The sequence below is a fragment of the Apiospora aurea genome, assembly GCF_038362705.1.
Source record: "Apiospora aurea strain CBS 24483 chromosome Unknown utg000008l_segment0_segment0, whole genome shotgun sequence".
NCBI classification, from domain to species: domain Eukaryota; kingdom Fungi; phylum Ascomycota; class Sordariomycetes; order Amphisphaeriales; family Apiosporaceae; genus Apiospora; species Apiospora aurea.
Genome location: NW_027117395.1, coordinates 2,176,551 through 2,197,413, shown reverse-complemented (window position 1 = coordinate 2,197,413; position 20,863 = coordinate 2,176,551). Strand labels below are relative to the sequence as shown.

At 54.2% G+C, this 20,863-nt stretch overlaps 7 protein-coding genes across 7 annotated transcripts; 2 read left to right on the top strand and 5 right to left on the bottom strand.

Annotated features, from left to right (window-relative positions):
- Positions 1–2,854: 2,854 nt before the first annotated feature.
- On the bottom strand, positions 2,855–3,868 carry PG986_012151 (FMN-linked oxidoreductase; the record flags this gene model as incomplete). The annotated part of the gene is made up of 1 exon (XM_066848373.1): positions 2,855–3,868. The coding sequence occupies one exon, from the start codon at positions 3,866–3,868 to the stop codon at positions 2,855–2,857; it is 1,014 nt and encodes a 337-aa protein (XP_066695069.1).
- A 1,000-nt stretch (positions 3,869–4,868) lies between these two features.
- Positions 4,869–5,744, top strand: PG986_012150 (3-hydroxyacyl-CoA dehydrogenase- NAD binding domain; the record flags this gene model as incomplete). The annotated part of the gene is made up of 1 exon (XM_066848372.1): positions 4,869–5,744. One exon carries the CDS (start codon positions 4,869–4,871, stop codon positions 5,742–5,744), a length of 876 nt encoding a protein of 291 aa, XP_066695068.1.
- A 1,388-nt stretch (positions 5,745–7,132) lies between these two features.
- Positions 7,133–8,276, bottom strand: PG986_012149 (phospholipid-translocating ATPase; the record flags this gene model as incomplete). The annotated part of the gene is made up of 3 exons (XM_066848371.1): positions 7,133–7,530; positions 7,584–7,758; positions 7,809–8,276. The coding sequence occupies 3 exons, from the start codon at positions 8,274–8,276 to the stop codon at positions 7,133–7,135; spliced, it is 1,041 nt and encodes a 346-aa protein (XP_066695067.1).
- A 2,276-nt stretch (positions 8,277–10,552) lies between these two features.
- PG986_012148 (uncharacterized protein) lies at positions 10,553–11,709 on the top strand (the record flags this gene model as incomplete). The annotated part of the gene is made up of 3 exons (XM_066848370.1): positions 10,553–10,781; positions 10,843–11,587; positions 11,649–11,709. The coding sequence occupies 3 exons, from the start codon at positions 10,553–10,555 to the stop codon at positions 11,707–11,709; spliced, it is 1,035 nt and encodes a 344-aa protein (XP_066695066.1).
- Positions 11,710–12,352: 643 nt separating this feature from the next.
- PG986_012147 (FAD/NAD(P)-binding domain-containing protein) lies at positions 12,353–13,813 on the bottom strand (the record flags this gene model as incomplete). Its single annotated transcript, XM_066848369.1, has 1 exon — positions 12,353–13,813. The coding sequence occupies one exon, from the start codon at positions 13,811–13,813 to the stop codon at positions 12,353–12,355; it is 1,461 nt and encodes a 486-aa protein (XP_066695065.1).
- A 758-nt stretch (positions 13,814–14,571) lies between these two features.
- On the bottom strand, positions 14,572–16,581 carry PG986_012146 (serine carboxypeptidase; the record flags this gene model as incomplete). The annotated part of the gene is made up of 3 exons (XM_066848368.1): positions 14,572–15,945; positions 15,998–16,358; positions 16,424–16,581. 3 exons carry the CDS (start codon positions 16,579–16,581, stop codon positions 14,572–14,574), a joined length of 1,893 nt encoding a protein of 630 aa, XP_066695064.1.
- A 2,107-nt stretch (positions 16,582–18,688) lies between these two features.
- PG986_012145 (uncharacterized protein) lies at positions 18,689–19,216 on the bottom strand (the record flags this gene model as incomplete). The annotated part of the gene is made up of 1 exon (XM_066848367.1): positions 18,689–19,216. The coding sequence occupies one exon, from the start codon at positions 19,214–19,216 to the stop codon at positions 18,689–18,691; it is 528 nt and encodes a 175-aa protein (XP_066695063.1).
- Positions 19,217–20,863: the final 1,647 nt, after the last annotated feature.

Below are 20,863 nucleotides of genomic sequence, written 5' to 3'. Positions count from 1 at the left end.
GACTGAGTAGTCGATGCGGAGTCACGACTCAGGTCAAACAAACAGCAACGCTTGCTACGGGAGATGTTGGGGGAGAGTGCCGACACTTGTGACGTGCAGATGTCTAATATCTAGATAAGTAGGGATCTGGGGTTCAAGGAAGATCGCCAGGTGGGAACATACCAGCGAGAGTTATTGGTGGTAATAAATTGCAGGCACGCCGCCGTCACCTGTCACGAAAAGGTGGGGTGTGAAATCGGGCGTGATGACCTTCAGTGGATGGTGATCTTCCTTGACGCTGAGCGCCTCTTGGGTTGTCAAATTGAGGTAGTGTTGACGTGAAGTATAGTGTCGCAAGTCGTGGAGGGGACACAACGGTATCGCAGGTAAACGGCCAAGCGATACTACCTATAGAAGGAGCGATAAGATAGATGGCCGGAATAATATACCTGAGAGGCCACAGCTTACCGCGACTTGCCCCCAAGCTGTGGCTATAATTCTTCCAGCTACCAAATCGCAGGATTCTCCAGGACTTGTCGGTCCCGGCGCAATCGGGTTGATCGACTGGGGATGAACTTCTCAGCCCACCTCAGTCAGGCCAGGCTGCCGGGGTCCAAGATGCTCGTCTGAGAGAGGTCAGGGTGCCGGGGTAGTAAACTTTGGAACAAAAACGGTTTTCTTGTTGATCTTTGATGTTGTTTCTTGTTTCCCTTCGAGGCCGGATAGTCGGAGATATGGATCTGAGCTTACATCAGAGGTTTTCCTTTGGTTTCGAGACCAGATCTCTTGGTCGCGTACTGGATGGATAAAGTCGGGTAATACCGAGGCCAGCTTAATTGCCTTGAGGCAGGCTGAATAGGCCAGGTAGGAATGGGCGAGGGCGACCTCAGCGAGCGCACACAAGCAACCGAACGGTGGTTATTGCTTTCGCCTCAACACCCCGATGCAGTTTCTAGCCCCCCCCCTGCGATCGCGCGACACTTGTTAAAGCAAATCTGAGAGAGTTCGTGGAGTTGCATGGATGCTGGGGGATTTCTGACTAGCCCATGGGGAACGTGGTCCACTATCAGCACGCCAAGCTCAAGTCGGGATAATTCACACCACGCTTTGAGACTTAAGGACGGGTGTCTGATATATTTACATCCATACTTTATATACATGTAGCTATGCAGACTTAGGGGAGAGAATTATGGTTCCCATAGTAATGGCCGTGATGCGATTCGATCAATATTCTGGTGGATAGTGCCGAAAAAATCGAGCCCATCCCATCCCTTAAGAGCAAGCGCGGAAACCCAAGGACGCACATAACCCCTACCCAGGAAATGGTGGCGTTGGCGGGGTTGGCAGAACCCGCTTGCTCGTATGTGCATCAAATGTATCAACCTGTCCCTCACGGCCGCTTCTACAGTGCCCTGGAGTTCGCTCTTGCTTGATACATGATGTACACGTTTCCCGGCCGCCTAGGTGTCTCTTAAAGTCCAACGTGAGACAGGGTTGTCAAGAGATGGGATGGACGGTAACCATGGTCCGGCTCTGGATTGAAATGTTTCATTTGGATGGTGCTCTTATGTCTGCGCTTGATTAGACGTTACATAACCGTAACCGGTCTGGTGGCCGGATAAATTGCTGGCAGGTTGTCAACATGCGTTACCAAGGTTTCAGCTTTAGAAATACAGGCTAGAGTCACACTTCCAATGCCCCTGATAGGTCTTTTCCTCCAGTCACGATGCTTCCATATCAATGCCTCTTTCAAGCTTCAAATACGCATCGATGCCTACACCCCAGTTAGGTATGTGCTCCATTAAACATTATCCCAGAATGGAGGTACGCGCGACCTGTGGGTCTTTCCATCATAGGAATTGGGGGGGCGCCGAGGCTTTGGAGTGAACGTGTCATACATATGTGATTGTTCGTTTATATCGAGTACACTGCATTTACGCATCCAAATTTTCGATCCCTATGGTTTTCTATATTAAAAATGAGCGTGCATTTTCCGTTTCACTATGCATACATATATATCTGCAGCATTGAACTAGTAAAACAATACCAGAGTGTTGGTGAACTGTCTCTTTGTATTTTTGTGTCTGGTGTATGTATCAAACACATCTCTTACAATAGCTTGAGGTTGCGTCCTGTCCCGCTGCTGCATCGGACATTTCCTGAGCCCAATGACAGGACTTGGGGGGGGGGTCGCTTCTGGTCTCTCCTTCAGTGGGGTTGCCTACCTAGCTTGCTAGCTTCCTTACAGTAGCGTAGCTGTCATGGTTCCAAAACTTGGGGTCTGCCAGTGCTGATGGCCAAGATTCACCGTCCGCGCATATTTTCTCCGCCAATCAATGGCCTCGGAGTGGACTAGGTCTGACGAAGAAAGCAACGGTTCGCGATCCCGACATCCCAAATCTATATACCTCGGCAGCCTGGATGTTCCCATCTGTTCTACAGATGGGTTTCAACATTGTCCGCGGAGAATTTCTTGGGCTCCCTGAATGATTCGATTGGTGGACAGGCTCGTCGCCCGGAACTTGCCTGCATCGTTCGAGGTGCGTTTGGAACTATCGATCCATAAACTGGTATGTGTGTCGCATCCCGCAAGCAAGCGAAGGATATCTCGATTGTAGCCCTACGGAAGATTGGCATTAGAGATGGCGGCGGTATGGCATGAGCCAACCTAGCTTCGGCATAACAATGTCCCATTGCTGACCTCAGGTTTAGTATTGGCTTAATATAGAGCAGAGCAGAACGGTATGGTCGCTGTGCTTCATGAGGTGCCCGCGAGCTACGCGAGCTGGAATCAGTATGGTGCGGTGTCGAACAGCAGTTTGATATAGAGGTACGGAATAACACGAGGAATGGCCCCAGCCCTTGCCTCCGACTGTTAATGGGGATGGTTCGTGTTCGGCCCGATCTCTTCAAAAACCTTCAACCCTTTCCTACCCAGGGCAGTCGCAAGGCCAACCGCAGCGGCACCAGCACCTCTCATTCTTCCATACCCAAACCCATCTTCTACGCCCCCTACGCCAATGATATCCACATGGTTGGTCGCCTCGCTTGCATCCAGCATCCTCCTAAGAGTCGACACGTTGCCCAAAGCCAGCGGATGCAAAGGTGCTCCGGCCATCCCCCCTACTCCCAATCCAGGGAGCCGAGGCTTCCCGGGAGCGCCGTCCTCGTTGGCCAATACGAGGCACGAGCCCAGAGTGTTCGTTGCCGTCAGAAAGCTGACAGGACAAGGCGAGCCTGCGGACGCAAGAGCAGATAACAACGTCTTGAACTGGTCCGCGTAGGTGTAAGGTGGCGTCTTCAGCCCGAAGGGGATGCGTGGGAGTTCAGGCGTTGTGCTGATGACGGCTTTCAGAACGGCCAGATACCGCGAAAGAGCTTCGCCCGAGTATGCTGGCGGCGGCGCATTGGGTATGTTCGGACAACTTAGGTTGACCTCCATAGCCAATGGTATGTTCACCTGGAGGCTGTGCTTCGCAATGAAGCAATAGCATTCGGCAACATCGTCAGGTGTGCCGGTTACTGAAACGATGATCAATTTGTTCGTCGGCTTTGAAATACCTCGGGATATATCACTTATGTAGGAGAGGTAAGTCTCGAGCGGAACTGGGCTGTACCCCAGTGTATTGAGGCTTGCTGTCTCGGGAATAGTAGCAGTTGACGACTCGGTCCCGTCATTGGTGGCATGTGTGACTGGGTCGAAGAATGTGTACTGGTGGATATCAGGATCATGGCGAAACCCCTCTCCGAGTAGGGATGTCCTGATGGTGATTGCCCCTGTGAACGAACACCGGAAAAGTGCCTCGAGGTCTTCCCGGGTTGTGGCCCACGGGCATGCGGAGTTGAGCAGCGGCGGGGATATGTCGATACGAGGCACCCTGTCTGCCATGATGACCGAAACTGAACACAAAATCCAAACAAGGTGAAATATTCAACATTGACAACTATAGTCTACGGTTCAAGTATCAATTGACGTCCACATGATACGTTGCATTACCGGAGGAAATGTCGCAAGCATCTCATCTGGATGGCACTCCTACCTACTTGTCAAGATAAGATAAGCTTCCAGTCTTCGCCAGTATTCAGTATTCGGCAAGCTCCGCTCCGTTGCCGAGTCTCGGACGCTCACAAGACAACAGCACGGCGACAGTGTTTGAACTCCAACCAGCGTCCTGTCTACCTAGTCTGCGTCGGATCGATGATTCTCATTGCGAAAGCATGCACAGAATCGTACCCCATGGTGTCGCAGGCCTGGCCAGCTGCTGCAACCGGAGCTTGCAGCTGCAGGGCTTCGGGTCAACCTTTCTGCTCTGCGTGACAAGGTTCGGCCTCTCGCAGTATGGCATCCTCGAAGGTGTGAGCAGGACCCGACGGTGAATTTGCGAATCCTGTCCTGGCGTCGTACACCCCGCGCGTCATGCCCCGAGAACCTCGGGAAGTGCCACTTCAGCCCACATCTACGGCGGCGCCGACTACAGCGCTAGGCTAGCTAGCTCTTCAAGGGCCACGCCAGTGACCATCATGCCCCGAAGATGCCGTGACAAGCTTTACTGCAGCTGCCGGCACATGGAGGCCGGCATTCGGCATTCGTGCTCATATGAAAGGGCCGATTTCCTAAGTAGTTGCAAAATGCAGCAATGCCGAGCGGGCAGTTCTAGTTCACGCTGTCACACTCCATAAACCATATCCACCCAACCTGTCAATGCCCCAGGATACGTGGATGTTTATGTAGGGGCGGTAAACCCCCCCAGAGTGGGCCAGCGTACCATACGAGAACTTTAAAGTATAAAATGGCCAGGGCTGATTTAATACCTCAGGGAACCCGGCAGAGTTTTTGCATATACCGTTGCTAGTAGCCGCCCTTTTTCTCTTTGCAGACAGTCATCATCATGTCGTGGACCAACCCGCCCACCGAGAACAGAAGCATCGCCATCCTGGGCGCCGGCGTCCTCGGGCGCCGCATCGGTGCCGCCTGGGCCGCGGGCGGCTACACGGTGCACTTGCGCGACCCGGACGCGAAGCAGCTGGCGGCAGCCCACGAGTACATCCAGGAGCACGCGCGCGACTACAAGGAGGACGTGGAGAGCAGCGACCTCCGCGTGGAGCTCTTTGAGGAGCTCGAGCCCGCCGTCAAGAACGCCTTCATCGTCGCCGAGTGCGTGCCCGAGCAGCTGCCCATCAAGCAGGAGACCTTCTCGGAGCTCGAGCGGCTGGCGCCCCCGGACGCCGTCCTGACGACCAACTCGTCGTCCTACAAGTCGCGCGAGATGTCGCGGCACCTGCGGCCCGAGACGCGCGCGCGCGTCCTCAACATGCACTACATGATCCCGCCGCGCAACCGCGTCGTCGAGCTCATGACGTGCGGCGACACGCACGAGGCCATCTTCCCCTGGCTCCTCGACATCCTCAAGAGGCTCACCATGGTGCCCGTGCAGGCCCGCAAGGAGTCGACGGGCTTCGTCATCAACCGCATCTGGGCCGCCGTCAAGCGCGAGTCCCTCATGGTGCTGGCCGAGGGCGTCGCCACGCCCGAGGACCTCGACGCCGTCTGGCACGAGATGTTCGTCAAGAGCGAGATCCCGCCCGCCGGGGGCATGGACCTCGTCGGGCTCGACACCGTCTCCTACATCGAGCAGCACTACATCAAGGAGCGCGGGCTGCAGGATCCCGGGGTCATCGACTACCTGCAGAAGTACATCGACGAGGGGAAGCTCGGCAACAAGACCCCGGATAAGGGCGGTCTGTACCCACCGAAGGCACAGTAAACTCAATGGTTCCTCGAATTGGGGCGAAACGTCACGGTTTACTAGAGGCCAGCTACGTACATATAAGATAAATATCAAGATGAAAAAGGAACTTCTCTTTGGTGACCCAATGGTCTGTCTCGATCCGCTTTGCACGTGTTGTCGTCGTGACGGCTGATGCTCTTTTTATTGCGGTTCTAGCTATTCCAGAAGACTAAAGATATGTCGGAATGGCGGCTAATTCACCAAAAAAGGAAGAAAAAAAACGAATTTGTTCCCCCCCCAAAATGTTTCTCTGCAGTTGACTGCGTTAAAGCAAGTCCTACTTCATTCCTTCCCAATCCCTATCGCCCGCCGAGCCCGGCACAAAGTGAATGCCCTACACCCCTTTTTCTCAACACACTCACCATCCGGGTGCGGCGTCTACCACCCACGTGTCGCCAGGAGTCTCGCCTGTGCTAAACAAACTAACCTTGAAACATATAAAGATCGTCCGCGTCTGGCGCAGAGCCCTCGGCCAAATACCAACATGTGATTGAACGATGGGGAACACCCGTTGTGACTTGGCCTGCTTCTGGCTTCTACGCCTACCGCGCAGCGCATCCCTTGCTTCCCCATCAAACGCATACAGAACCGCGCGATTGGCCTTCGGTAGTTGCGAGGTGTGGCAGGGTATCCGTGGCCGAGAGCCAATTGTTCCTTCCGACCCACGATGTTTGCTTCTCGATTGTCGTCAGTGTTTTCTTTACTTGCTGTTTCACAGCGCGCTTACGCGTAAGGCGAATGCTTATCGGTCAGTGCCTGTTTGGGCTCCCGAAATTGAAGAGGGAGACGGAAAGCGTCATGTTCCGGACGAGGCGGTGTGGACTGTACGTTTTGCCCCTGAACAAGTCACGTCTCAACGAGCTATTCCAATGGTGACGACTACACTTATCCTAATGCTAAGGAGTTATCCCGTTTTCAGTTATCCGGGAACTGAGCCACCACTGGGACTTTAGATACGTAGACGCGCCCTCAAAATGAGGTTATCTTGATATTTAAGATGACTCTTCAATTAGGCCAGAGTGGCTGAGCAGTAGTTCAATTTGAGTACATGTAATTATCCGGAACTCCATACTTTGGTATCAATGAGCGACAGGCCGAAGGTGACCATATAGACAGCAATTCATCCCAACAAGTACAATAACCATTCCAAGGAAAACAAAATTCGCGACCAATGCCAAACCTATCTGATGAAAAGAACCAGTACCTGGGCCCGCCCCAGCTCTGGCAGCACGACGCCAGAGAGCGCCAGTGCCAAGAGCTGATATCCGTCGGAGAAGTGTGAGAAGAAACAAGTGGGTATCTTTCTTGTATGTGCGAAATAATGTGAATTCCAAGCGAATCGAGAGCTGCAATGGTTGGTGAAATCACCAAAGAGCCTCACTGTCCACCATGTTTTGCTGCGGGGAGTTGTATTTTCGAGGAGAAGTATTCTGACGAGGCGAGTAGCTCTTGCTGGACTTGATACTCTGGCGGTAGTATGTAGGGGCGTACGAAGGCTGTAGTTGAACAGGCGCGGTAGGGTACGGTCGCTCGGGCCTGCTCGCAAATCGGCGCTCCTGTATCGTAGCCGAGGGCAGTGTCGTACCGAGGAGGCGCCCTGGGAAGGAGGCAAAAGCCGTGATCACGGTGAGGAGGACCATCACACCGTCCAGCACCAGGAAGAGCACTTCGTCCCGAGCTACGGGGCTACCAAAGCCCTGCGAGATTGGGACGAGTCGATAGATCGCTCTGATTGTGAGCAACAGTACCGCAAGGGATAGACCTTCGGTGGCTTGATTAGTGGGGGAACATACTGCATTTGACGTAGTGACTTACCGATCAAGAATGCTTTGAACCTTTGGGTGTTGTGCACAGTCAACTTGTTCGCATGGAGTATATCTTGTCGATGGTGTACAGCAAGAGCGAAGCGCAAACCGAGGAGCGCAAACAAAAGGATACTCGACAAGTGTATCGCAAGCCCGGCCACGAGAAGTCGTATTCCAATATGAATCTAGGACTGATCAGTTTTCGCTCTTCAGTTTTGTCCTATTTTGGACATACCGCATCCGCATTTGTCGGCACGGTGGCCATAACGGCACCGGCTACCTGCAAGACAACACAGACAGCTGTGAAAGCATAGAAGACCGAGTTGTGCCACTGAGGCCTCCATGCTTGGAATCCGTCTCCGTACGTTGCTACGATTGGTGGTAAGAGTCGGAATAAGGCCAGGGCTATGATGGTCGGACCCAGAATCGTCCCAACCAGGGACAAGATGAAGTCCGTCTTGGTTGAAGCATCGTTAACCGCTAGAAGTAGTCGGCCGATATAGCCGAGCACTTCCAGTGCTAACCCCGTGATGATGATCGTGGCGAAAACGGAAGTCTGGTAACGGACGCCCAGCGCAAAGGCGATAGGGATCAGGATCGCGAATATGGCCAGGAGAACGACAGAGCCAGCCAGCGAGGGCTTGTGAAGAAAGGTCTCGGAGCAGCCGACGGCCGTGCTGCAGTTTCCTGTAGTCGCCACCATTTTGTCTACTGTCTCTTCATGTCTTGGCTGAAGCGTGACCAACAACAGAAAGGAGACCCTTGGGTAGGACGAAGGGAAAGTCTGCATGTGGCGCCGAGACTCGGTAGATAGATATATAAGGCTCAAGGCTGGGGAAGATGCCTATGACCCGAGATAAGGGAAAGGCAAGCAGGTCCCCATGCACGTCGCTTTCTCGCAAGTGAAAGAGGATGCCGAGGGGGTGCTGTGCAAGCACCGGACCGAGTGGAGTTCATCCAAGCATGACCCGATGTCCCCAACCCTGTCTCTCCTCATCGAAGGTGAATTGTCGTTCAATGATGGAGCTCCCTGCCATGTCTGCATATGCGGTGTCACCGGTGTTGGGAGTTGCCAACCATTTTTTGCCCCCCCTGGATAGGGCAGTGGTCCACCCCTACCTTACGGTATCCTGGCAGCCTGGGCAGAAGATGGGTGTGCTCTTCGGATCACACTGCCGGAACCACCGTTCGCGGGACCGTGTATCTTTCAGATGATCCCAATGCTCGTAGTAAGAGTCATTCCTCACCCGGCCAGTAATAGCACACAAATCGCTGTTATTATCCCGCCGTGGGATGGATGGGCGATCTTTGCGTCGCAACTTCAATAGCACTGAGCAAAAGCACAGAGGACGAATTCCGACAGTTTGGGTCTGCTATAGAATCCCTGGGCAGCAACAGCCAATGAGAGTCCTGGCTATAAATTAACGCGGCTATCGAAAGCGGTCGTGTGGATTCGCTTAGCGGAATCCGCTCAAGTGCAGAGAGAATCGCGACATTATTGTGTTGGTCTGTTGGTTCTGTTGGTAGACATGTAGAGGGGCTTGGGGGCCTTAAGCTGGACAGACACCAATCACACTCGTACCATGGCTGCAGCCGGGTGTCGCGATCAACGGTGCGCTCTGCCCGTTCCGGATGTCAACAGGGCTGGGGTCGTCGCGAATCCCACCGTGACTATGAAGCCGTCCGGCAGCGAACACGATAGGTAGAAGGCCATGATGGGTGGTCCGGCTCCACTAGGTCAAGGGTCAAGTGTACGTGTTGTGTTCGAAAAAGCGGCGGGCGGTCCACGACGACAAGCGTATTTTCACGTGTGGCAATGACAGCGAGCGATGAACTAGGTTGATTCCAATGTCGACGTGGATCAGACGTCCCTCGAGCGTTGACTTGGTATTTGATGTGAGCATTGTCAGTCATTGAAACTGCAGTTCGTCGGTTAATTTTATCTAGCCTAGCCTGCTTAGGTGCGGTGTGACTGTGTCTGTATGTACGTTGCGAGACGGATTAATTTACTCACAGCCAGGATCTCCAAATCTCTACAAAATATCGGGTACTATTGAGAAAAAGCAATGAAACAAGACGCGGGGACCGCTTCTTCATCTAGATACCCTAGATGCTGTGGCGTCGAATGGGACCAAGCCAAGTCGTACGAGCTGGGCACAGATATTGATGGGCATGGACGAACCCCAACCGTGACCTTGAACATCAACTCTGGGGCAATGGGAAAGGGAGCTCGAGCCACAAAACGACCCAAACCCCTGAGTATCATCAATCGGGGGTCGGCCTGGTCGTGTCGTGACTCGGACCTCAGGAGGGCCATCGGGGAGGGCCATCGGGCTCCTCTGCCTCAGGATTGGTTGCGCCCGTTGCTCACTTGCGCCTTCGTGTCTGCACTCTTATACCCGGGAGCAAACAGTCGGTAGTAAAGTAGGTAAAGGTAACAGGGTAGGTTGTTCTGTCCATCTTTACATTTGCATCCGTCGTCGCATGCTGCATGAGTACGCGTGTACCGAGGTAAGGAACATTGATATCAGAAACGGCGACATTTCAATGTTGTGATGAGTGCTGGTTGGGGTCGACGATAATCACCCCCCGCAATGCTCGATGGATGCTACACCAGCGGGCCGTAGGGAAGCAGCCGGGCCTAGGACCAGAACAGATCTAGGCCGAAAATTGGAAGGGACTCAAGGGGGTCGGTCTCAAGGGACAAGACAAGACGTCCGCCCTTGCGCTAGTGAGGTGACATCATCTGCCTCTTTTGTAACGGTGCGCGCCAAATCCTCCAATTGATGCCGCCATGCCCAAAACTGCATACATCTGTCACGGTTCCCTTTTCGCACACCTCGGCCCAAACGAACACGCGGCTGGCTGTGCATTCTCTGCTTTCGGCCTGCTTGCTTTATTCCTGTTTCTGGCGGTGAGCACACCTCGCTTCCCACTAGCGAAACCAACTGCGTATATCCCGTGGTGCTAAGGGTCGCAATGACCCAGAGCGCGAGCAGATGCTTATCGGCTTGCTCTGTTAACCACATCTGCCGCCCGCTTCGAATCGCTGCTACCACGACCCGGCCTCTTCGGCCCTCTGCTGGTCAATGGTGCCCCACGCCTGCGCCGCACCGCGGTTACTCTACCTCTGATGATGGCGATCCTCGAATGAAAGAGTTAGGCAGGCGCATACAGGACGACTATGCCAATATCAGAGAAAATTATGGTGAGCCCCCAGCCCAGGATGCATGCTCATCATTGCCGTTGCTGATCCAACCACGACGTAGCCACCCCAAAGCACCCCATTGTTCTGGCTCATGGACTGTTGGGCTTTGCCGAGCTAAAAGTAGCCGGGCCTTGGCTCCCGGCCGTCCAGTACTGGCGTGGCATATCGGAAGCTCTCAAGGCAAATGGCATCGAGGTCTTCGCCTCCGCTGTGCCACCTTCTGGCAGTATCGAGCGGAGGGCCGAGAAGCTAGCCCAGGGCATTGCCGAGGTGGCTAAGGGCAAGAGCGTCAACATCATTGCCCACTCCATGGGTGGCTTAGACGCGCGCTACATGATCTCGAACCTACAACCCAAGGGCGTCGACGTCAAATCGCTCGTCACTGTTGCTTCCCCACACCACGGCAGTGCCTTTGCTGACTACCTGTTCGACGAAATCGGCTCGGAGCGTTTGCCTAGTGTCTACAAACTCGTAGAGGGCGCAGGGTTCGAGACGGGTGCCTTCTCACAATTGACGCAGAAGTACATGAGAGACAAATTCAACCCAAAGACACCCGACGACCCAAGCGTGCGCTACTTCTCCTACGGCGCGATGGTGGAGCGGCTGCCATTCCTGAGCCCCTTCCGCCTATCTCGTGATATTCTGGAGAGGCTCGAAGGCCCAAATGATGGACTAGTCAGTGTCACCTCCAGTCAGTGGGGGCAATACAAAGGCACTTTGGTCGGCGTCAGCCATTTGGATCTTATCAACTGGACGAATCGTCTCCGATGGATGATGCGCAAGCTTTGGGCAGGCAGGGATCCCAAGTGAGTCAACACGAATCCAGGGTGATTGAGCGAAATCAATTAATTGGCACTACGTCTACAGCTTCAATGCCATTGCGTTCTATCTCGACATCGCAGATATGCTTGCGAAAGAAGGGCTTTGAATGGGTAACAGTGGCTCCGTCCGAAGTCGTCTAATACCTATACATGCCGTTGCTTTTCGACAAATTGGATGAAGGAGGTGGCAGTGGCGTCGCATTCATATTGCCTGGCCTCGACTATTCCCTGTCTACGGACGGCATTTCCAAAGCAGCTCTCGCCCTACTGAGGTCTGAAGCAATCGGATACTTGGTGATGCCGCTCCTTCAATAGGTAAGTTGTCAGCTCCGCATACTTGAAAGGGTAATATTCGATTCGACTTCCTCTATTCTTGTAGGAAGCGGTCTGTTGCCGAATAAGTTTTGGTCACGATTCTACATATGGATGTATACTTGGAGATTGAAGATCGGCGTCGACACCCTACCACGGTGGTACAACGCACAGCCTTGCGCTATATTTCCTTCGAGGTTAGCAGGTGCAAATTGCTGGTGCTACCGAAGGAAACGAGAGGGAGTCGAAAGAACTGTATGCCCTACTCGCATGTACTTTTATCACCCATCAAGCTGGAAAACAAATTTGAAAATGACATTCTGAATACGGCAAAGCTCGGCAGTGTTACCTGAACACAAGAAAAGGATGTGAAAGTAGGTACATAATACAGCCCCATTGTAAATGGCAGACGCCACAGACGCCAAAGTTCCGCGTTTCTCAGTTGGGCAGCTCAATTCTCCCTTCGCCATCGTCGCCGACGCATTTTCTCCCCATCATGAGGCCCTGGAACACGCGGACCGCCTCCTCGTTCTGCCCGCGCACGTCGAACTGATTCGTAAACGCCGCCATCTCGGCGAAGAAGGCCTTCATCCGCACCGGGTCCTCGTGCATGCCGTCCTCGGCGTACGCGTAGACGCGGCCGAAGCGGCGCGCCAGGTCCACGACAGCCTGGGACCGCGGGCGGCGCACGGTGTCGTAGGCCTCGAACATCTTCTCGATCAGGGCCGCACCGCGGTCATGAAGGTCGGTGGTGGTGGTAGTGGTGGTAGTGGTGGTAGTGGTGGTAGTGGCAGGGACGGAGGAGGTGGAAGAAGAGCATGTGGTAGTGAACAGGGCGTGCAACACCGCCGCGTCCTCGAGCGCCTGCGCGGCCCCGTTGCCCGCGAAGGGCAGCGAGGCGTGCGCGGCGTCGCCTAGCAGGCACACGCGGCTGCGGAAGTAGGTCGGGGCGTGGTCGTGGTCGGCCGCGGTCCAGGACGCGCTGGTGTCGGCGGCGACGAGGCGGACGATTTGCTGGGCTTCCTCGGTGTAGTCCGAGTACAGGCTCGGGTCCAGCTTCGGCTTCTCGGACTGCTGCGGGTCGTCTTCATCATCTGGTGCTGCGGACGAGGTGAGGGCGCGGAGGACGTTGCCGCGGACGGCGACGCCGGCGCTGAGCCGGGTGTTCTTGCTCAGCGGGATGCAGTTGATGTGGCCGCGCGGGCCCATCATGATGGGCACGTTGGTCGTCCACCTCGGGTTGATCTTCTGCCGCGCCTCTTCCGTCGAGACGAGCGTGCGGTACACGACCCAGCCGTCGTGGTTCTTGGGCTCCGCGGCCGGGTGCTCGGCGCCCAGGAGATGGCGGCGCGTGACGCTGTGGATGCCGTCGGCGCCGATCAGGGCGTCCGCCTCGGCGGTCGTGCCGTCCTTGAACGACAGTCTGACCACCACGGCGCCATTGCCGGTCTCTTCTTCCGAGACCTCCACGAGCCGCTTCCCGAACTGGACCGTCCCCGTGGGCACGAGCTCCAAGAACCCCTGGACCAGATCCGCGCGCGCGATGGACTTGCGGCCCTTGGCGCGGCCCAGCTCGGCGACGGTGGTGCCGGCGTGGGGCCCCTGGGCCAGCATCACCGTCGTGGCCATCTCGGTGTCCTCCTCGGCGGCCATGGTGAGGGCCCGCTCGAAGTAGGCGCGCTGGAGCTCCGGGCCCAGCAGGGCCATGGCCTTGATGGCGTTGAGGTGCAGCGCGAGGCCCGCCCCGACGTCCTTGTACTCGGGTACCGCCTCGTAGACGGCGACGGCCAGCCGCTCGCCGCAGGACTTGGTCAGCGCCGCGGCGAGGGCGAGGCCCGCGATGCCGCCTCCCGCGATTGCCAGGCGGAACTTGGGCTGCTGCTGCTGTGTGGACGTCATCTTGCTGCTACTGCTGTTGTTGCCGTTGTTATTGTTCGGTGGTATTGCAGTACCGCAAGAAGTCGTTATCTGTAAGAAAACCTAACAATGCAATACGCGCTTCCAACGCATGATTTCGGTAGGGATTTTGTTCTCCTTCCCATCTTGTTTCCTTTTAAATGCGGAATTCAAGGACAATGACGCAGTGGGAAACGGCAGACGGGGGACAACAACACCGACGAGGAAAAAAGCAGTGCACCAAGACACCGTCTTCGCCTCCCAACTCCTTCAAACTCAATACATTGCGCCTTGATACCGTGGGGGCGTCCGGGTTCCTGAGACAGATCGCATGGCTACTTCAGACCAAAGCGGTGTCCGACAAATGCCCAAGGTTTCCCGTGGCGCGCTCCAGGTTACGAAAAGACAAACTCAAAGTAAACCCCCCCCAAGACTTCGGGTTCCATGCGCAGTCATCCACGGGCTGATGATTACTTGGCCCCTTGAAAGCTGCAAAGCTGCCTTCCGTGTGTATATGTATAGACAGTCAACGCCAGGTACCTCCACAGGTGATGCTATACGAGCCTCGACAAAGATATTTGCATAACGAGCATAACGAGACGAGACGACAGACGTAGAGGGCACTGATCTGTTTGACTGTTGTTTTGCTTGACGGCAATGGACGGCAAAATGATTTGTGTTATTCCGCATTTGCGATCAATATATATTGTGTTGCTATGCCAATCCTACAACTGCTTGGTTCAACTTTTAACTACAAAATTCTAAATGCGGCTAGATGACCCGCCTGTTTTCGGCTTCTCGTGGGGGACATCATCTTCTTCATCGCTGTCATCACCGATGTCATAATGTCCCTTCTTTGCCCCCGCCTCTGTTGGTGTTTGAATATGGAGATCGTCTAGCTCGCTTTCGTCGAAATCGGCAGCTTCCACATCGCGATGCGATCTTTGGTTGCCGTTACTACGGAAGCTCTCTATGCCAGTGCTACGAGCAAGACCGGACAGTCCCTCGTACCCTTGGGTTCGTCGGCGGCCCCGCCAGACGAAGAAGCCCCAAGCACCGGCAGCGACGATAACGATAACCAAAACGAGTTCACCGGACTTGTAGTAGGCAGTCCACTTGGCGTCTTCAACCTCCTTGTCTTTGGCGGCTTGGTCGGCCGTGTTGTTGCTTGCGCCACCGACAGTAGTGTCTGGCAATTTCGCCCCATCCAGCGCGCTTTGCGAAGGAATCCCCCCGATGCTGCTGATGTTCACATCCATAAAACGGTCTAGCATGTCGCGCGAGCGACGAGCGTAGTCGAAAGGAACCATGTGCGAGGAGTTGTAGAACAAAACATATGTAAGGTTTCGCGCCTCCTGCCAGAAGCCGGCCTTTTCGCCCTCGAAAGTCCAGTCGCGTCGTGGGGCCCAGTTTCCGGGGGAGATTTCAAACCCCTTTCCTCCGTTCCATTCCATGTTGCTAATGAAAGCCTCAGTACCAAGATGGTTGCAGATGAGATCCTCGGCTCCAGAGAATAGAAGGATTTCGATTTCCTTCAGCAAATCCGGGAAGAATGTAACTGATGGTTTCGAGTTCTTCACCCCGAACGCCGCGCCGACAGCACCGTTACACTCCTGCCATCCAGTGTTCAGTTTCTTATCGATATGCAGTGCAGCAGTCACGTCGTCCCTTCGGAGGTAAGGCGTGACATTTTCCAAATCCGGAGGCCAGTTCATGCCGCAGCTTGGGTATGTGTCATCCAGGCGGACGTCGTACATGTTGACACATCTTCCGTTCTTCTGCGTGAGGCGGAGGATGTCCTGCAAAACGCCCTCGCAATTCGGGTTGTCTACCTCTTGCAAGTACTTCGAAGACATCTCCCTCGAGCAGATACGGTAAGAATTCTCGAGCTGTTGGGAAATATCGGAGCCCTTCTTGACGAGGCCCTTTTCGTAGGCGTAAGTGAGATAAGCTTCGTACTGCTCAGGCGGCGACACCCATCCGTTTCCGATCAAGATACCCTTGAGGTTCCATGAATGCATATCGGTAGGGTTGTTGGGGCTGCCGACAATCTGGGGGCTTTTGTTTCGCTTCAGGATAGCGCGAGCAATATAGGGGATGTGCTGACCAGCAAATGATTCTCCGGCAATATACAACTGCATTGCTCCGTTAGCTATCGTTGGAAATGAGTATACCAGGGTCTCTTACATCGTCGTGTTCATATTGTGGAAATAGCTTGAACCATTTTTCTAGGAACGTGACGAATTGGTCGGCCATTTCGTCCAGCTCGTGAAGGTAATTGTTGGTATCGACGAAACTGTATCCGGTGCCGACGGGATTGTCAACGAAAAGGAGGTTTGCGAATTCATGCCAGGAGCCGTTGTTGGGCACCAGAGTCTCCTTGTTCTTCGTCCTGAAGGGACCAATCTCCATCATTGCGCCATCTTCGGAGCTACAACCAGGCCCGCCGTTGAGCCAGATGACGGTCCGTTGCCGGTCAGCGATATGCTGGTTCTCGAAATGCCAAAAGAAGAGGTTTCCGTTGTGTTCTGGGTTGACTTCGATGTGACTAGAGTCGCAAGAGTCAATATACGCGTTGCGACGGTGATGAGGTGCCAAACAGGAAGATCTTACCCAGCATGCATCTTCACCAACGTATCCTTGGGAGCGCCCGGCAACGAGTGGACAAAGTAATCGGCAGCCGTCTTCTCTGCGCCGGCCGTCAGGGCGCGCGATGCCAGGGCAAGCAGCCCGTAGGCGGCCAGTCGTATGGGGGAGGCAATTGAAGCCATGTCTGCTTGACTGTCGCGTAAGAGCGACGGCGGAGTAGGGCGACTTCAATCCTCGAAAAGGGCAAAAAGAGAGGGCTGAACAAAGCAGTGCTTGAAAGATGGCCGCAAGATGAAAGGAAGCTGCAAGACGAAACTAAGCAACGAGCTGAAACGGGAAGGCAGGAAGGATGAAGTGGCCTTTCGAACTCGTGTCGGCCCCGATACGTCCGATGGATGGCGATGAATGGCCCAATCCAGGGTAAGCGTAAGGGACGGTTGGCTCTCCAACACGGCCTCAATGCACTGTGGCTGACGAACGCGTACGGGGTGGACAGGGGTCCGGTTTTAGGGACCACCATCCGCTGTACCGGCTCGTGCTCCTTTCAATGTTCGATCAAATACTCCAAGGTTCAGTCAAACACCTGATCCAAAGCTACTGCGATTATCGAGCTGCAAAAAGGACTTTTTAAGTTCGTAAGAGCAATATTCGAAAATTATAGTGATGAATTTGAGACTGCGAATATCACCTATGAATTATAACGCGTACAGCTGATTTCCATATGGCTCTCTTCATAGAAAAGGATAGGGAGAGTGAGGTAATCAAGCGTACTGTTCACGCCGCCTGGGCAGCTTGTAGATACATGCACACTCTAAGGTTACCAAGGACCATCCATGGGTCTCAGTGCGCTGGGTACACGTAGGGAGGAGCCTGGGAGGAGCCTGGGAGGAGCACTCTAAGTGGGACTCGAGCGGCGGGCAGCGAAGTCTAGGTCTATTTACGTACATCATTCGGACTATTGCCAGTATTGATCGCTTTCAGCTGTCTTCGTCCGCTGCAGATCATTCATTTGTAAGAGGGCTAGTGTTGAATAAACAGGTTGCTTGCTGCCTATTCAATTGCCAGCAAGCATATGCCAGCATGTGTATTCACGTTTCTCTTCATTAAACATCTCCAATTGACGGCAGACCGTAACCTAGCAGAATATGGGTTGAGTCGAGGATTTTCGTCATGCAAGACATTGGAATGTACTACAATGCAATTCTAGGTACGAGGTCGGAGGACAAAGATGTCATAGTAAACCAGACCCACATCCGATTCCATTGTGCCTGCCTTTTGCTGCCTGCCTTTTGCTGCCTGCCTCCTGGTCTTTGATTGATGTTCCAGGTCAAATGTACATCTGGCTTCTCTTCTTCTTTTCTTCTGGTGCAGCCCGGGCCTTTACAAGTAGTCTGAACGTTTCGGACGACGATGTGTGTAGTTCCGGGGCGTTTCAAGGTGCTGTAAGCTGTTCATCAAACATCCAAACTCCACCGGGCCATGAGACAGACTTATCAATCAACATCTTCCCACGGGGAAGAGAGATCCCACAGCACTTTGCGATGCAAAAAAACAAGAACATTGAATGGTAGGTAGAATGCGCCACAGTTGATCTTGATGGTGGCCTTGGAACAAATGCTGAGCACGCGAATCACGATCCTGGCCGTCAGCCGAGGCCGACCAATTGCTCTCTCAATACAGCTCCAAGACTTGGCTCCCGTGCGCAAAACCCGGTGTCACCGCGCATCCAGCGTCGCAATATCTTCGAGCAAACCGATCATGCCCAATTCCAGAAATGTACTAATTCGGAGCTACAGGCCTGCCCTCGGGAAGAGAATTCGCCTGTGTCTGAAGTGCCAAGTCGGGACCGGTTCAAGGGCGAGCATGGCAGACTATTCACACATCAACTGCTGGCGGGTCAGTTGTATCAGCTCCGCATCTTCACTTGAATCTCCCTAGGCCGTGGCAATCCATTGTGCTGTATCTTGTTTGTAGTTTCCTTGCAAATGAGGTCTGCCGAGCAAGTGCCTAGTCTCACAACTGGTAATCCTGTGGCTTCGCGGCACTTCCAGGCAGGCAACACCACTTGACTTCCTAGCAGATACACCTGTCACCAACCAAGCAGAAGACAAACACAAGTTTCTGGCTTGCTTGTATGCTCCCAATTCGCCTATTGGCCCTTGCGAGCCTTTGCGAGCGACAAAAGCCCAAGGCAAACACCGAATCCTCGGACAAGGACGACATGCAACGACCGTATTAGACATTACCGGTACAACTCGTCATACCGCCATCATCCATCGTCTACCACTATCACCGAGGCGCTGATAATATTATGTTCATCATCGCATCGATTGCTCGATCCCCCTCATCCTCGGAGATCATGCCTAATTCCTGCAGGGTCGTCACAACATCGCCAACCCAGTGCTGGCAGCCCCAGCTTGGATCCTCGTTGTTAACCACGACACCCTTGATTGTGTCGTGCAGAGTGGTTTCCACGGCTGAGCTGGTGGGCAAGGTCGCGACATGAATTTGGGAGCGGTAGTCAGGCCTCAACCGGGGAGCTGCGAGGTTCCACAACTCGCTCGCGCGGTATCTCCCTGCTTGGCCATCAAGTCGAAATGTGCTGTTCGTGTTGTTTTCATCATTCGCCACCACATAGAGATCTGTGACTCGTGCCGCAGGGGTATCTTCAGGTTTTCCTTTGAAAATCAAGATCGAAAGCGTTTGTGAATGTGGTCGAGTCGACTTGGTCGCTACGTTGGCGCCATCATTCCCAGTCAGCGTTTCTTCCTTCCCTTGCTCGGCGCCAGAGTCCCTTGCTAATGCTGGGCTGCTCATTGGAGTCTGGCCGTGCAAAAGAAAGAGCCACCTCCTGCGCGTGACCATAGGCCGGTTGTTTGGGCTTTCTGGGGCGTGGTGGTCCTGCTCAAGAGCCACAAGATACCGCGCACAATTTCGATGGTCCGGATGAGGGTGGGTGTACTCGTCTCAGAGAAAGTCAACGGCAGCCGCTGTGATGTTGATTTATGACGAAGATGCGCAGGTTTTCCTCCCGATTCTCAGGCTCAGATTCGATGTTCTTGCGGCAGATTCGGAGGTCAAGGGGGCAAGAAAGTTGTGGTGTGTGTGGTTAGACGTGCGTGGTTGACAACTTAACACACCCACTCGCACAGCTTGGCCCGGCGGCAGCAGGCTTGATATTGCTACACACTAAAGAGCCCGAAACCACCAAATGCAGCTCGCTCAAGTAATCATACCACCTATTCCTTTCCGATGCAAAACTAGGCGATCGCTTCTATAAATCAGGGGACCATGCATAAGATCGACAATCGTCTTAGCCTGCAATCGCTCCACCCCTCTCGGTTCGGTTCCTTGTTCTCAGCGCGGCTGTGGATCTGAGAATGATGCTGTCCGCTTCTGGAAGCCCGTCAACAAGGCAGGGCAGCCCAGCGAGGGAACAAGCAGGTTAGGGACAGCTCCAGGGTCGAGTTGGGGGAACGGCCAAAGCTCGGCTGGTCTCTCCGCGAGGTCCCTAGGCTGCTACATTGGTAGGCTTCACACGGGTGATAGGGCGTGCCGTAGTGTAGGTTGACTTTTCTAGACGTCCGCATTTCATGCATGCATGGCCCACCCCACCGAACGGTCTAGACCCCTACATCACCTCAGATTGACGAGGCAAACAACGGGCGAGAGACATCCAATCTGCCCAAATAGGATTACGGGCTCTCTTGCAATCTTCGTGTTCAACCCTTCCCCAAAGCAAGCCCACCACCAAGCCGCGGCGCGGACGTCTCGGTGCTATCGACACGTTGACTAGGACGGCTATCAGCCGGGGCTAGCTGGTTTCGAGCAGACCTGCTTTACTGTTGCAGTGCAGTGCAGTAAGCTAGTAATAGTAAGAGAAGCCTCCCCCCTCCCCCCCTCCCCCCTGTCTCCTCCCCTACTGGTACATACTCGAAATGTGCACCCATCCCCACGATGTGGAAACTCGGATGACTACAAGCTTATTTCATGAGTTGCAATCATGAACACCCATTGGCTATCGGACTGACGGCCATCCCTACACAGAATCTGTATTTGAAACAAAGCCCTACGCGATCAACAATGCACCGTTGCTGTGGTGTATGTGCTACAACGGGATTGCGACCATGCGGTTGATATAAGAGCTGTCAGCTTGACCTTCTGGCTGCAGTACTTAGTGCGGGCAGGCAACCACTACCACTAGGTGGAAGCAGTGCCTAAGTACGAGGCACTGTCGCTGCTGGCAGCTGGGGACCATCCTCAGTCAACCATCGGAACCCCATCGTTTGCGGCTCAAGGAACAACCGTCCTACGCCCGGCATCAAGGGCTCCATGGTGGCCTGCTAGTCTCTTCTCACCTTGGCAACGTCCCGATTTCGCAGGCTAGAAGCCTACTGAAAGAGCCAGGGCCAATCAGGGCCTGTCTGTGATTGGCCAATAGAGAAAATCCCGGATACATACAGT